Here is a 17027-nt window from a genome sequence, read left to right as displayed (position 1 = left end):
TTGTTTTGTTACGCCTACCTTTCTGGGTGCCTAACCCCGGTCGATGGCAGATAAGGAAAACCCCCAACCATATGGGGTTTTCCAGGGCCACTGCTCCCTGAAACCTCTCTGAAGGGGCCAGGTTCTGGCGCTGGTCCCTGGTAGGTCTGAACTCCTTAGCTAATGTCCCGGTCTAACATAACACACATTAGCCCGATAAGCTCCAGGGAGCCTCCGGGGCTCACCCAGAAAATGGCGTTTCATTACATTCAACGCTGGTTTTTTACGGAGTGGGTGAATGAGGTGGTGTGCCCTGCCACCAAAAAATATCTGCAGGAGAACAGTTTGCCACTCAAGGCCCTGCTTCTCCTCAACAATTTTCCTGCCCATCCTCCAGGCTTGGAGGATTCATTGGAGGAGGAATTTAGTTTTGTTACAATAAAGTTCTTTCCTCCCAACACCACTCCTCTATTTCAGCCTATGGACCAGAAAATCATTGCCAATTATAAGAAACTTTATGAAAGGGCACTTTTCTGGAGATGTGTCGAAGTGACGGATGCCACAAACCTCACCCTCAGAGTTCTGGAAAAACCATTTTAACATGTATAGTGCTTTAAAACTTGTTGACAAAGCCTGGCAAGAAGTGACTGTAAGAACCATGATCTCTGGCTGGAGAAAACTGTGGCCTGAATGTGTTGCAGAACGAGACTTTGAGGGGTTTGAGCCTGAACCTGAAGTGCCTCTTGTTGAGGAAATTGTTTCTCTGGGTCAGCAATTGGGTTTGGAGTTGGATGGTGCTGATGTGGAGGAGTTGATGGAAGAACACAACGAAGAACTGACCACCGAAGAACTCCAAACCCTTCAAAAGGGAGCAGCAAGAAGAGGCAGCTGAGGAAATTTCTTCAGGGAAGGATGTGCTAGTACAGAATGTCCCTTCCTCAATGATAAAGAAAACGTGTGCAGCATGGGAAAAATTGCAAACCTTTGCTGAAACGACTCGCCCAAATCAAGCTGCAGTAGGCCGTTGCCTTAACCTATTCAATGACACTGTGATGCATCACTACAGACAAATGTTAAAACGAAGGGAAAAACAAGTGTCTCTGACAAATTTGTAGTGAGACAAACAAGCAGTGAACCACAACCAGGTCCTAGTGGTATTCAGGCAAAACATAGGAGTGAGAGTACCCCAGAGAAAACATCACTTCCTGATGTGATGTGATAATGGAAGGGGACTCCCCTTCCAAACAGTAACACCTCTCCTCCTCCCCCCTCATCACCATCTTCCATACGCCATCAAGAGCCCTCCAGCCTTCCATAAAGGTTAGATAAACATATGTACTGCATTGTAGTTAGAAAAAAACATTGTATTCAGTATAAAATGTATTTGTAAGTTAATATTTTGGAGGGTGGGGAACGGATTAATTCAATTTCCTTTATTTCTTATGGGAAAAATTGCTTCGACTGACGATCCGTCACGGCCGTAATCACGTGTATTTTTATAATGACTGCAAGAACACCATTACAGGAACAAAGTGTTAAGGTGCTATGCATAGTGCATTGGTTAAGGATGTGGATTTGCACACAAACTTACAGTATAATTGTCCATCATGGCAATAATTCATGCGCAAAACCCAAAGAAAATATATTTGGCAATAAGTACATCCCATGATATACTTCAAGAATATCGAGAAACAGGAGGGAACATACTGCATATCGGAATAAACAGGGTCATATTAAGCAGAACTTTTTCCAGAAATTGAGCTTTGAATATTCAAAATCTAATTTATGCAACATTTTTAGCACAATGTCTCAACTGCAAAAAACGTATCTAGGCATCATGCTCAACAAGTCCCAATCATAACTTACTCTATGGAAGATTTCTTTTAACATAGCGACTTTCCTTATATTCAGATGCTTGAATTAAATTTTTAATCATTGGGTAATCAATAATAGCCAAGGCTTCTACCTTGAACCATTGAATGGTATCAGGTTTGCTGCATCATGGACCAATAACATAATTTAAGTACAGTAGTGCACTAGTGGAAAGCATGTGAGATTAATGTCTAATCATTTTCCTGCCAGCCTTAGGTTGAAAATTCATGTGAGAGACCAATGAAAACTTTAGTACATTTGTCGAGACTGGATCTTCCCATAGATAAAAAGATGATTAACAAGAAAACTCATATAATGCTGATTGATGTATATATACAATCATTCACACCTCTCACATGGATTATGGATATCACAACATGAAAAATAAACAAGATTAATTTATATCAGGTATATTCATCAAGACTTACATTGTACTGGTAGGTTCAGGTTTTCTAGGTGAAGTGGCCTCTGTTACCTCATTGAAAGACTTGTTGGTCATGTGGCGAGCAAGCAGCAACTGTGCAGTTCCCACCTTTAAAATACAGTAATGTAATAAAACTGCATTAACACTCCCACACTTGAAAATTAACCAAAATATACCGACACTAATGTACTATACAGTATAAGAGTATTTCAAAACAATTATTTATAATGCAATGACTTTAAATTATTAATAGATAGGGTACTAAAGACAAAGATAATCAACACAGTTTAACAGAATGAACAGAAGAGTCAACATTTACAATTATTTTGTCATTTATTAATGCCTGGGAGGCACTTGCCTTAATAATTGCCTGCAACACCACCAGGTGCAAGAAATAAAAATAAAAAAGGAAATTTTCGTCTTATAAAAGAAATTTTGTTCCCTGATCAAGGGAAAAAAATAATAATAAAAAAAAACAGCATTGAATGTAATGGAATGCCACTGTCTGGGTGAGACCCGGAGGCTCCCCGGAGCTATCCAGGCTGATATGTCAACCTGTCCTCTTAAAAATAACATCACTTTTTGCTCGTATGCATGTTATGGCCAAATTTGGACATAATTTGAAATGAAATCCACTCACACAAGTGACGTACTGTTCCGTTTTCTGTTTGAGTCATCTGGCTTATTCGAGAAGCTCAGAAAAGGATTCTTTCCATTAACGTTTTTCATACTGTTTTGAAACTTTATGAGAATTTCCTGCCCACCTAACCTATCAGAGGACCCTTAACTTACTGTTGTTGAAAAAAAAAATCCCAAATTTATTTTCATTTTTTTTTTTATTTTCAAATTACAGTACATCCATATTCGGCCATACGGGCAAACGGCCAAAAGCGACATTCTTTTTAAGAGGACAGGTTGGATATGTAACTATTAGCTTTCTGGCATCAGTCAAAGTGAGCAGATTTCTTGCCTACAGGGGACCACGAGCCAGAACCTGGACCCTTCAGAGAGCCCCAAGACATGCCAGCAAAGACTGCAGCAAGCGCAGCAAACCTACGAACGTCAGGGGCATGGGGAGAGACCGCAGGCCGGCTAGACCAAAGGACCCAGAGGACGACCGGAGAGACCCGAACCTGAGAACAGAGAAGAAGGGAAACCAAATCAACCCAAAATGCAGCCGTGGCAAGCAAAGAATGGCGGAGAGCTGTAACCGGAAACAAAAGCAGCACCCCAGGCCAACCAACCAAGCAACAACCCCAGGGACCCCTCCGGAACCAAAGGGGCCACAACAAACCAAAGGGAATAGAGAAAAGAGCGCCCTGCCCCAGAGCAGGATGGTTCAGGTGAAGCATGAGCAGGCCAGAGGTGAACAATGCCCGAGACAACCCGTGAACGGTGCAGAAGGAGCAACAAAACCGGAGCAAACCGAAGCAGCTCTGCTAGTGCCACACGAGACAGAGCGACGGTATGCGGCCAGAAGACAGCCCGGAACCACGACGAGAGAAGGACAAGACCACGACAACAAAGAGCATAATACATCTACGAAGAGACAAAAAGAAAAAGAAGGATCGCCAGAAAACCCCATACTGCCGCCGAGAAGCAGCACACAGATGGGACACATTCAAAAAGCCACCTGACCACCAAATAGATGGCGAGAGACTCGAGTCAAAAGTACCAAACGAGAAGACTCGAGGAGAAGACCAAACCAGCCCTGCCACAGATCGGACCGACCATGTAAAAGAGGCAGAGCCATGGGAAAACTCATGGGTGTAGACACTGAGCAAGCCGCGCTATAACCATGGCAGTCAAAGAACAAAAAGGAGCATCTGCCAGGGAACAGGAACGCAAACCCGGGAAAGAACCAACCCGGCCAAGCAGAAACGCCCCAATCCGGGAGGCACCCCCCCCTCCCCCGGGACCCATGAAGGAACAAAAGGCCCGATAACTGACGACAAGAAGCCGCTGCTTGCAGAAACTGCCAACTGCAAACTCCGCAAACAGCAAAGGCAAAAAGGGCAGCGAAAACCCCAAGAGCCAAGGCCCAGGCAGAGGCTAACAAGGAACCGAGCACCACGAGCTGAAACCCGAGACGCAAAGCGAAAAACAGTGACACCGTAACCCACAGAAGTGGCACCACCAGCCCCAGCAGGGTAGAACAAAGCACGAGTTACTGAGGAAGGAAGGAGAACCACGAAAGACATGTACCGTACTAAAACAAAAACGTACTGTCCAGAAAGGAACATAAAGAAAAGCCGTTGCCAGGGCCAGAAGCCAAGTGCCCCAACAAAAAGGAACTGTATGGACAGGGGTGGGTGACCGGAAGCCACACACACCAGCAGACATTACAACACAAAAGCTGGTAGTGACAGACAAGAAGAAGAGGAAAGAAGAGGAAGAACTCAGAGCTATACCGGAACACTGGGCCTGTTCTACAACAGGAAACTGAACAAGAACATATCCCAACCTAGCACGAGCATGAGAATAGCCAACAGGCACCTACCAAGATACACAACAATGTGTATGAAGATGTAAAAATTCAACAAAAAGACCCGAAAGACAGTCTAAGAACCAGAAGCCAGGGACAAGAACATAAGCAATTGGCAACAGAAGGTACATGAACCCTATACATAGTCCAGGAACGAGGAAAAAACAAGACGCACGCCCAAACGCAAGTGCAAATGAGAGAAGCAAACCCCCACATAAGTACCAAAACCCAGACCCCCAAGAACAGGATACCAGGCTTCCAATCCATAGGAGGAAGGGGAGGGGTTACAGAAGGTGTATATATTTGCCGTACCGATATAAGGCATATGTATGTGCATATGAAACGGACATATGGTCGAACCCCATTGACCAAAATGTCAACCAGTTCAACCCACGCTCCACGCCCCCACAACGGTCGCCCAAGGCAAAATCAGGAAACACCAAGAATATTGCGGAAAACATCTTGATAACCCATTAAACCAAAACTCAAAGTTAGTAAGTCAGGTTAGGTTAGATTAGGGTAGGGCAGTGACGTTCCACAACACCATGGGAATGTCAATTCTATGGGAAAATAGTGAACATTAAAATCAGCGCTCGCCGATGTCAACCCGGGCGACCATCGCAGAAACTCAACACATGGGCTGACCCACCTGCTATGTGGGTCAGACATCATTATGGTTCGGAACATATATAAGGGTGCAGCCAGGCACTGAACGACGGGCAATGAAGAAGTGTCCAGAGTCCCAGCTGACAAAATCACCAGACGGTATAATCTCATCTGTAGAGCAGAGGCACTATCAGGTCACGACACAGCGTAGCCGTGTAAAAGTCCTGCAGGAGAGCAGGTGCATTGGAGAGGTGGAGAGGCGAAGGACATGCCACTCCTAGCCACCCCACACCCAGAAGCAGAGAATTAACTAGATGTGTTCCCACATATAACTCAGAAAAACCCCAATAACCAGAGGGCGATGACTGGAGAGAGAAGATGAGCGAGATTAATGTAAAACCCAGGACAAAGAGCCCTGAACACCGACACATAATTACACCGACCAGAACAAAACAATCACCCATGGCGCATGCACAGACACGAAGTCCAGGCTGCACCACTCGACCCCTGGGGAGGGTGCCAACAAGGAATATAGAACAAGTATTAATAATGTCGAGACAAGGACGAAAAGAGGCGACTAGTAAAAATTTGAAACAGCATCGAAAGATGAGAAAAGGACGGAAGAGTACCAGAGAAAAGGACGGAAGAGTACCAACAAGTCCTAGAAAGGACTGGAGGTAAACTCCACCGAGAGAGACAGATATTCCAATAATGCAGAAGCACAAAATCACGGAGGCAGAGATGCACGCACCCAATAGTCATACAGGACCCGTAGGGACACGGAACTGAACCTTGGGAGAGGCCAACACCCAAAGGCAACTTGTACGCAGAGGGAGGAAAGGAAAACCCCACTCCTTGTAACAGTAAGCCCCACTCGGAAGGTCGGAAAACCCAGGCAGGGTACAACGAGCCCCAAAGCCCCCAAGTCAGCTCCTCCCCAACCCTGGGACCCACCACGTCAGGCCCCCGGGGGCAAGTTGTCCTCCAAAGCCCCGGCCTCACAAGAAAAAGCCAGGGCGGCCAACAGCAGGAAGAAAGCGGGTCCACTGGTCAGACTCCGGAGCTACGGCTGGAGGAACAGACTTGAACACCTCCGACACAATCCCGGAAGGAGCAACCCCCTGAAACCACCCGAGTTTCAAACCTCGAAAACCTTGCCCCGATCCCAAAGACCGCAGACGTCTAGGAGCTGGAAGCAGGGGGGGGGGGGGGACCGAATGAACCACAGCAAGGGAAGAACGAGGAGGCACGGACAGAACCAAGGACGACGAGACCAAAAACCCCAAATCCGGGTCCGCAGAAGCAAAACAGGGCAGCCTCGGGGCATTCGGGGAAGCAACCAAACTAGCGCGTTGCAACAACTTATCCAGCAACGCGCGAGCTGCCTGCACCCGAAGAATGTCATCAACAGATTGGGTGATGGGAGCCACAAACAAGCAACAAAGCTCGCAGGATTCAGGGTCAAATGTGTCACAGATCCAACAGGCAGCATGACGGAGGCAAAAAAACAGTGTTGAATATAATGAAATGACATTTTCTGGGTGAGTCCCGGAGGCTCCCCGGAGCTATCCAGGCTGAATGGATATGTATAACTTTCTGGCATCAGTCAATGCATGGAGTTCTTGCCTACCAGGGATCAAGAACCAGAACCTGGCCCCCTCTAGAGAGGCACAAGGAGCAATGGCTTATAGAGACCCCCCTTATTGTTGGGAGCATTCTATGTCTGCCATCGACTGAGATAGGCACCCAGAAAGGTAGGCCCCAAAACAAACCTCTATTTTGGTAAAACTATTGCGACCGAAGACCGAACAAGTGGACAGAATTCCCCAAACAAAAATTAGCAAACGAGCATGATGTCATCACGTTGCCGCACCGCTGTCAGCCCAACACCCCAACCCCACCCCCCACCCCCAGGAGGGAGAAGGGGGAGCCCCAGACCCATCCACTGGTGACCCAACCTACAGTTCTTAGACTGGCTGTCAAAAAGTGCGAAAAACATCGCCGACCAGAGGGAGGGAGGGATGCTGGGAAGCCTCCGGAACTCGCCCAGAAAATGGAGTTTCATTACATTCAATGCTGGTTTTCTGGGGGAAGCCCCATCGGCTCCTCGGAGCTAACTACCCAAAGAAAAGGAAGAACAGGGACTTACCCAGGAGGCAGTTCATCCTCACTCCTCAACACAAAGTCTAGACAACTGGCTGCAACCACTGACCCAAGGCAACACAGGCCCTACCTGGCCACGGAGCCAGGTAGGAACATACACCAGGTAGCGAGTAGCCAGGACCCTGTTCGACCTCCAAAAACCCAAGACATGTTGCCAAAGATGGCAGCCAAAGCAGCAAACTTATGCACGTCGTGGGAATAAAGATAAACCGCAGGCTGGCTAGATTTAATAACCCTGTGGAGAACCCAAGAGACCCAGGAACAGGGAAGAAGTGAACCGGGTCAACCCAAAACCCATCCCCGGCCACCAAAGCCATGGCGCGCAAAAAATGGCAGTGAAGCCGCAACCAGACAACACATGACGAACCCCTGGACTGACCAACCAAGCATCAACAACCCAAGGCCCCCACCGAAATGTAGTCGTTTCAATCTTCGCCAGAAAAGACAGAGACGGCTGCAACCTAACAAAACGACCACCAGGACCGAAGGAGCAGAAATCCCTTAGCCAGAGTAGATTATGAAGCTCCCCGACCCGACCCCCAAAGGCCAAAGCCAACAGGAAAATGAGCGTAAGAAAAACAATCCCGAATGGAAGGGGCCACAACAAACTGAAGAAGAGAGAGAACGAGAGCACCCGGACCAAAGACCAGGAAAGTTCAGGAGGCGCATGAGCAGGCCGGAGGCAAAACAATGCCCGAAACCAGCGTGCGGAACGGGGCAGAAGTAACAACAACCCCGAACACAAGCTGGGGTGGCTCCGCCAGTGCTACCCAAGATGAGGCAACAGTACACGGCACCAGATAAAGCACGCAGGCGGGAGACCAACAACAAAGCCACCAAAATCCTTACAATCGACGAGAACACGAGACAAAAATCCCAGACGCGAAGACTTGAGGGGAAGAACGAACCAGGCCCAATACTGGTTAAAATTTCTACCAAAGCCGAACTAGTGGATAGAACTCCCCAACAGAAAACAAGCAAACTACAGTGGGACCTCGACTTACGATGGTAATCCGTTCCCAGAGACGGATCATAAGTCAAAATATCGTAAGTCTAAACAATTTTTCCCATAAGAAATAAAGGGAATTGAATTAATCCGTTCCCCACCCTCCAAAATATTAACTTACAAATACATTTTATACTGAATACAGTGTTTTTCTAACTACAATACAGTGCATATTTTTATCTTATCTTTATGCAGGACTCATGGTGCGTATGGAAGATGGTGAGGAGGGGGGAGGAGGAGAGGTGTTACTGTTTGGAAGGGGAGTCCCCTTCCACCAGCTCAGCACCAGCTCGCAACACACAACACTCGGAACACTATGAATGCCACTTCTTTTTCTAAATTTCTCAAACCATCCCCTGCTTGCCTTAACCACCGTGCTGCGCTGAGTTTATTGTGAAATTCCCACGGTGAGCATGAAATAAAGTGTTCCCCAAAAATTCTTTTTCTTCATAAAATGATAAATTCCCTTCCCTGAACATGTCTATGTAAAAATAAATACCAAATTCCACTTACTTTGGCTGTGGGGACGTGGACAAGGTGCACTGTGACGTCATCAGGGCCTGGTCGCCCGTGCGTGAATCGTCCAGACACGGTCGCAATGGCCATTCAAGCACCGGGTGTTGCCACAAACATATTTTCAGTTATTTGTTTTATGTATTTCCAATGAAGTTTTATTTGTTTTTTATCGTATATGATGCATATTTGTGTCCTTTACAATATGTATACAGTAGAACGTTCATAATGTTCCGTAGAACTGTGATACACGTGTCAGTAATGTGTCCACAATAAATGTTTATTGTCGCAATATTACCTGTTAAAAATTCACTAAAATTACAATATGTACAGTTTCACACACTATTTACACAGTAACACACTGTATTACACACTCAGTACTTCGGAAGTGAGTAATAATCAACGAAGTAGCCCATGGTACACAGCGCGACTTCGCTCTCAGTGCACCAGGTACAGATAAATTTTCGCTTCCTGTTTCTTCATTCTGTGTGCTTGCAAATAACGCACTCACGTACACCCTTGGCTTTAGTACTTGTAGATTGTATGTAGCCAAGCTTGTAAAGCATAAGGTAGTATTGAAAAGATTATAGGAAAAGATCGATTTGTAAGGTGGTCTTGAAAAGATCGCTTTGTATGGTCCCACACAGGAAGAGATTCAGCTTGCCTCAAGAGTGTCCGTTAGTCAGATAGAGATTCAGCTAGCCTCAAAGAGTGTCCGTCAGTTAGGAAGAGATTCAGGTCTTCTTGAAAATATCTATGGATAACACCACCATGGAAGCTGCTAACACTTCATCTATGCGATTTGTATCAGATGCATCATCACTGAATGCAGAAAACTATTCATCTACAGTGTGTATCATCTAAATAATTGTAGATAGCATAGGATTGTAAGGGTGACGCTCAGAGCTACAACTGGATACACTCGCTGTAACGTCCTCATAGGTGCTGTATCACTTGCATCCGACCTTTGTGTTAGGTCCTTATTGCGCCTAGCTTCACCAATATTATGACCCTTATGTTCTTCAAACAATAAGGTTTGAATTTCACCAACAGAGCGTTATCTTTCAACACCGCATCAGATAGGTGTTTGGGAGCCAGAGGCGCATGCGCCACCTATGGTTGCTCATTCAGTACTAACCCAGCCAGCAACCCTTGGGCATTCTGGGAATTTTTTCCAAGATGGCTGCCTCTCACTTGAGGTCCTAAGAGTCCATTTCGTACACAACCAACCTCATACACATTTAGAAATGGTTACGAAAAATCAAAAAGAGTTTTCTCAGTTGGTGCAGTTTCCCGCCGACCGAAAATACTTGGTTGGCGCAGTTAAGTGGTTAAATTCTTTCTCATTTGCATTACTCATTCCAGGGGTTTTCTTTAAAAGGTCTTCATGCAATTTCCTTGCTTTTTCACATATGATGGCTTCTGAAACTCTATCACCCGCTAACTCCTTGCTGTGTATCCAAATTAATAATAACTGTTCAACATCCTCAAGTGTTTGTGTTCTATGTTTCGTGATTATTGATACACCTTTTGCCACTTTAGCATTCATAATGTCCTTTTTCTTAGCCAGTATGGTGGATATCGTTGACTGAGATTTGTTGTACTGCCTAGCTAGTTCAACAACCCACACACTATCTTCATATTTACAAATGATCTCTTGTTTTTGCTCTATGGTCATCCTTACATGGGTTTTCATATGTTGAACCTTACCACTGACTTTCTTGGGACCCATGGCATGATATATAATAATTACTTTTATGTTCAAAATGCAAAAAAATCACCACAAAAACGGAATTTCTTATAAGCGTGATCGTCACTAAGCGGGCAGCTGTAGTAAACTGAGGCAGGTTGGCCCGCGTGACCGGGAACCACGCGCTCGATCGACCCAAAAGTGTACCAACAAATATCGTTGGTCGACGACACTATCTTATGTCGAGTCGCATTTTTCAATCAAATTTACATCGTAACTCAAAATTATCGTAAGTCGGGGCAATCATAAGTCGAGGTGCCATTGTAGTATGAAGTCACACGTCACCGCGCCGCTGTCTGCACTGCTCCCCCCCTCCCCAGGAAGGGGAAGGGGGAGCCCCAGACCTCTCACGCCGGCTATCCACCCATCAGTTCTGAGGCTGGATGTCAAAACATGCCAAAAACCGCCACCCAGAGGGAGGAAGGGTTGCCGGAGAGCCTCCGGGTCTCACCCAGAAAATGGCATTTCATTACATTCAATGCTGGTTTTCTTTGGGGAGCCCCGTCGGCTCCCTGGAGCTAACTACCCACAGAGGAAGGTCAAAGGGACGGAACCGGGAGGCGGACACCACGCACCCCTCAATGGAAGCGAGACAACCAGCAGCAAACGCCAACCCAAGGCGACACAGCCCCGATAGGGCCCGGGAACAACACGAGACAACGAGCAGCAAGGCCCCCGTATGAACAACAAAAGATCCATGCACAAATGACAGCAAGGACACGCCGCCCAGATGGCAGCAAGAGCAGTGAAGCCACGAACGCTACGGGCATGGGGAAAGAACACAGGCAGGCTAGCCGCAATAACACGGCGGACAACTCAGGACATCTTCACCCGCGAACATGGAAGAACGGAACCGGAGCAACTCGAAGCGCACCCCGGACATAGAGGCCGTGGCATGCAAAAACAGTAGAGGGCCGCCACTGAACACAAAACACAACGCACCACCAGCCCTACCAACCAAGCACCAACAAATCAAGGACCCCTCCGGAACATAGTAGCCCATCCTGTGCCAGAAAAGACGGGGACGGCTGCCACCGAACAACCAAAACACCAAGACCAAAGGAGCAGAAAACCCCCTGCAGAGGAGAGCAAGAAGCCCAGCGACCCAACCCCCAGAGGCAAAACCCAACAGGGAAAAAAAAGAGCCGACGAAAAACAAACCGGAACCGAAGGGGCACCACCAACCGAGGAGAAGACAGAGCACACTGACCAGAGACCAGGATGGTGCAAGCGGCCCTCGAACAGGCCGGAGGTGAAACAACAACTGAGACAGCTTACTAACGGTGCAGAAGCAACACCAAGACCGAAAGCAAGCCGAAGCGGCTCCGCCGGTGCCGCACAAAATGAGGCGATGGTATGTGGCAAGGCGATGGTGTGTGGCAAGACGATGGCCCCCAACCCCCAGCAGAAAAACCAAGCTGACGCTAACAACCGCCGCCACCTAAGAAAGGACAGGAGGAAAAGGAAGGACTGCCAAAATACCCCATACTGCCGCCAAGAAGAAGCACGCAGGTGGGACACCAACAACGAAGCTACCAGACTACCAACCAGAGGCAAGACACGCGAGGCAGAACGTAAACAGCCCCAACAAGGCTAATCCGAGCCCAGGAAAAGGCAGAGCCGCAGGAAGATCTCGGGCGCGACCACCAAAGAAGCCCAAGCCGGCAAAAAGGAGATGGAACGTCTGCCGAACAGAAAGCTCCCCAATGCGAGCAAGCCCGCCAGGAGATCAGAAACGATGGGTCCGACGCGAGACATTGCAAGACCCTGAAAAGCCAATAGGCAGGGCAAGCCAAGAAAACCGAAGAAGGTGTAAGGGTTGCGACCAGACCATTACCCGAACCAAGGGGTACGAGCAATGAAAACAGACCAAGACACATAAGCGCACCATATGACACAAGCTGAAGGAACGCACAAAGAAAACCCCTGCGGTAGAGGAGGAAACAAAGGGAATGCACAAACAAAGTGGAGTACCACAGGGTTCAGTTCTTGCACCAGTGATGTTTATTGTCTACATAAATGATCTACCAGTTGGTATACAGAATTACATGAACATGTTTGCTGATGATGCTAAGATAATAGGAAAGATAAACTTACATGATGCCCTTCAAGATGACATGGACAAAATAAGTATATGGAGCACCACTTGGCAAATGGAATTTAATGTTAATAAATGCCATGTTATGGAATGTGGAATAGGAGAACATAGACCCCACACAACCTATATATTATGTGAGAAATCTTTAAAGAATTCTGATAAAGAAAGAGATCTAGGGGTGGTTCTAGATAGAAAACTATCACCTGAGGACCACATAAAGAATATTGTGCGAGGAGCCTATGCCACGCTTTCTAACTTCAGAATTGCTTTTAAATACATGGATGGTGATATACTAAAGAAATTGTTCACGACTTTTGTTAGGCCAAAGCTAGAATATGCAGCTGTTGTGTGGTGCCCATATCTTAAGAAGCACATCAACAAACTGGAAAAGGTGCAAAGACATGCTACTAAGTGGCTCCCAGAACTGAAGGGTAAGAGCTACGAGGAGAGGTTAGAAGCATTAAACATGCCAAAACTAGAAGACAGAAGAAAAAGAGGTGATATGATCACTACATACAAAATAGTAACAGGAATTGATAAAATCGACAGGGAAGATTTCCTGAGACCTGGCACTTCAAGAACAAGAGGTCATAGATTTAAACTAGCTAAACACAGATGCCGAAGAAATATAAGAAAATTCACCTTCGCAAATAGAGTGGTAGACGGTTGGAACAAGTTAAGTGAGAAGGTGGTGGAGGCCAAGACCGTTAGTAGTTTCAAAGCGTTACATGACAAAGAGTGCTGGGAAGACGGGACACCACGAGCGTAGCTCTCATCCTGTAACTACACTTAGGTAATTACACTTAGGTAATTACCTCATAACACGAAAGAGGTGGGTCCCCTGAATGACTCTAGCATGGGTTGGACATGCCTATGAGTGGGACTGAAAGGGTTGAAAAGGCACAGTCACCTGTGTGCCGACGGTCTCATTTGTACATAAATATACCTAAATAAAGACAGGTATATAAATATCCCTGCATCCGCCGCCCGGCCAAAAGACGCCAGACTGTAGAAACTTACCTGTCGAACAGAGGCATGAACATGACACGACCCAACAGTGCCAAGGAGATCCCGGGAGCACCGCCAGGTGAAGACGTCAGAGCCGGACACGCAGGAGAGCAGAGTAGAGGCGAAGGAGGAGGCCCACACCCATGACCCAGGGAAAACCTCAGCGTCCTCCCCACAGCTGTAATCCAGGACACCCCCGGAGTGACGGGGCACATACCGGAGAAGAGCGAGAGGCAAAGTACCCGAGAAAAAAGGACACAAAACACCAGCACTGAAACACACCGTCCAGACCAAAACAAACTCCCACGGCGCATGTGCAGGACATACTGGCTGAACCGCACAACCCGCTCTGCAGGAAGGCGCCAACTAGGACTACTGCACAAGAAAAATAGCCAAACAGAATGCAACCCTAGGGAACCGCTAATTAGAAAAAACAACCCATCACACGGGACAGGAGCCAAAAGAGGAAGCAGCGACAACATAACCGGCCAACGAAGCAAAGACTAAGGAGCCCAATGGGAACCTAACCACACCACGAGTAGCCCAACCCGGACTAGGAGCTGACAGACGCTCCAATAATACAGGAAGTAGCAAAAACCTACCCGAACCCTCGAGAACACAGAAGCAAACACCAGTCCCAAAGGCACACAAAGGCACAGTCGCATCCGAGACCAAAAGTCACGTAGAACCCCAATAACGGGGAAACATGAAGAAGATACCCCGTCTCCACAAAAAAGGGGAGGGTGGGGGACCAACGGAGAAAAGCACCCACCTACAGGACGGAACCAACTGTACTCAAAGGACAAGGAACCAAGCCCGGGGAGGGGCCGATGCCCAACAACTCGTACGGCAAGGGGGGAGGAAAACCCCACTCCGCATAACCGCAAGCCCCACCTAGAGGGGAGAAAAAAACCCCGCGGGGTCCTCCGGGGCCTAGGCCCCCAAGTCAGCCCCTCCCCAGCCCTAGGAACCCACACGATAGGCCCCGGGGCCGAGCCGTCCCCCAAAAGCCCCGGCCATACCAGAAAACCAGGGCAGCCATGAAAATACTAAGGAAGGGAGCCCACTGGCAGACTCTTACAACATGGCTGGAGGAACAGGCTCGAATGCCCCCGTCACTACCCCAGAAAGAAATTTCCCTGAGACCGCCCGAGTCTCAAAACCATCGAACCCCGCCCCGAACCTACAGACAGCAAGGAACTGGATGGAGGCAGGAAAGGGGGGACCCAGGGGAAAGACAAGGGGGCGTGGAAGGAACCAAAGCAACCAACACCCCCCCAAGTCCCAACATGAACCAAAACGGGGCAGCCCCGGGGCTCCAGGGGAGCAAACAAATGAGAGCGTTGCCACCACCAAAGTTCAACATGCAACGCCCCTGCTGCCTGCACCCGCTTAGTCAGCACACAACTGGGTAACAAAGCCACAACGAGCAACAAAACTCGCAGGACTCCGGGTCGAAGGTGTCACCGACCCCACAGGCAGCAGACGGAGGCAAAACAGATGAGTCACACTGAGACAAGGGGTGAGAGCAACTCTCAAACTCGCTGGAAGTGAGGGGGAACACTGGGGTCACATCCATCGAACCCGCGCGCCCCAAGGGGTTTCCCAGGGTCACGAGCATTTACTATAATAGGACTCACACTCAGGTAATCCCAGGCAGGGTACTGCTAAACGGCGCCCAAAGCTACCAAACAACTTTCTAAGAACTGAACCCCCGGGACGTGTACACTCATGGAGACCTAGCAGGGGGAACCACCAGAATAATACTCAGAACACAAGGGGCAAGAATGAAGACAGACCCCCCCCCCTACCAGGTAGATAAAACAAAAATACAAAGAAAACCCCACAAGAGGACAGCGTACCCAGGCGGAACAGAGGCGGCCGCCATATAGGTGAAAACAGGCTGCGCAACACCCTGCGCCCCACCAGTGCAAAACTGCCCCTTACCCTAAGGTGAACAAGGGAGACAGAAAACCCGAGCACAAAAAGAGCGGTCGAAAACCAAGCAGTAAACGGCCTAGCAAGGGCAGAACCCAAGGAACTTGTGGAAGGTGGCCCCAAGCCCCAAGGGCAGTACTTACAGGGCACCTAGGGAAGGGAACCCCTAGGCACATGCAGCCCGAGTACTGGAGACTCACTCCCGGCTCACGCACCACCTTGAAGACAGACACCACACTCTAGGTACAGTGCTGAAACAACGAATGGAACCGGAGCACACAACCGGTGTCTATAGCATCAGCCGAAGAACTGATGGGTGGATAGCCAGCGTGAGAGGTCTGGGGCTCCCCCTTCCCCCATCCCGGGAAGGGGGGAGCTGCGCAGACAGAGGCGCAGTGACGTGTGACATCATACTAGTTTGCTTGTTTTCTGTTTGGGAGTTCTATCCATTAGTTCGGCTTTGGCAGCAATTTTAACCAGAATAGGGGTTTGTTTTGGAATGCTTACCTTTCTGGATGCTTGACCCGGTCGATGGCAGACATAGAATGCTTCCAACAGAATGGGAGTTTCTATAGGCCATTGCTCCCCTTGCTTCTCTGAGGGGGCCAGGTTCTGGCCGTGGTCCCCGGTAGGCCCTAGAACTCCATACACATGACTGACTCCAAAGTCTGACATTAGATATCAGCCTGGTAAAGATCTGGGGAGCCAACGAGGCTCCCCCCAGAAAGTTTGTGTGTTCAGTGTATGTCAGGTAGGCCACTCCATTTTCTATGAAAAAATAAAAAAAAAATTGAATATCATATTGATGTTTTTTGGTGGTGGAACGTTTTAATTTTATTTCCATTATTTTAAATGAGAAAATTTGTTTCAGAAGACGAGCGTTTCATGTGATGAGCTCTGTGCCAGAACGGATTAAATTCATTAACAGAGGCGCCTCTGTATACAGAGCACCACTTGGTTTCCGAACCCCTTGGGGACGAGACCCATCGGTTAACATGTAAGTTCGGATACGAGAAATAGAGGGGAAAAAATAAACTAGAAATGTAAAAAGAAATTTTTCCGAAAAAATTTACAAACAACTCTAGGGGAAAAAATCGACAGGTTCATAGCGTAAATGCGACCGTGTTTTGTTTGTACTCGCCAATAAGTGAAGTCCTGATCCGCTTTATAAAAGTCCTTAATTGT

The 17027-nt window shown here is 47.8% G+C and overlaps 1 protein-coding gene across 6 annotated transcripts in view; it reads right to left on the bottom strand.

Annotated features, from left to right (window-relative positions):
• Asap (ArfGAP domain of ASAP) overlaps positions 1–17027 on the bottom strand; it is a 956637-nt gene that overhangs the window by 181628 nt on the left and 757982 nt on the right. For all 6 annotated transcript variants that reach the window (XM_069306348.1, XM_069306344.1, XM_069306347.1 and 3 more), the window contains exon 13: positions 2280–2383. In XM_069306348.1, coding sequence (XP_069162449.1) covers positions 2280–2383 — 104 coding nt within the window. The remainder of the gene's footprint in view (positions 1–2279; positions 2384–17027) is intronic.

Source organism: Procambarus clarkii, chromosome 57 (genome assembly GCF_040958095.1).
Source record: "Procambarus clarkii isolate CNS0578487 chromosome 57, FALCON_Pclarkii_2.0, whole genome shotgun sequence".
NCBI classification, from domain to species: domain Eukaryota; kingdom Metazoa; phylum Arthropoda; class Malacostraca; order Decapoda; family Cambaridae; genus Procambarus; species Procambarus clarkii.
This window is presented reverse-complemented; position numbering and strand designations above follow the sequence as displayed.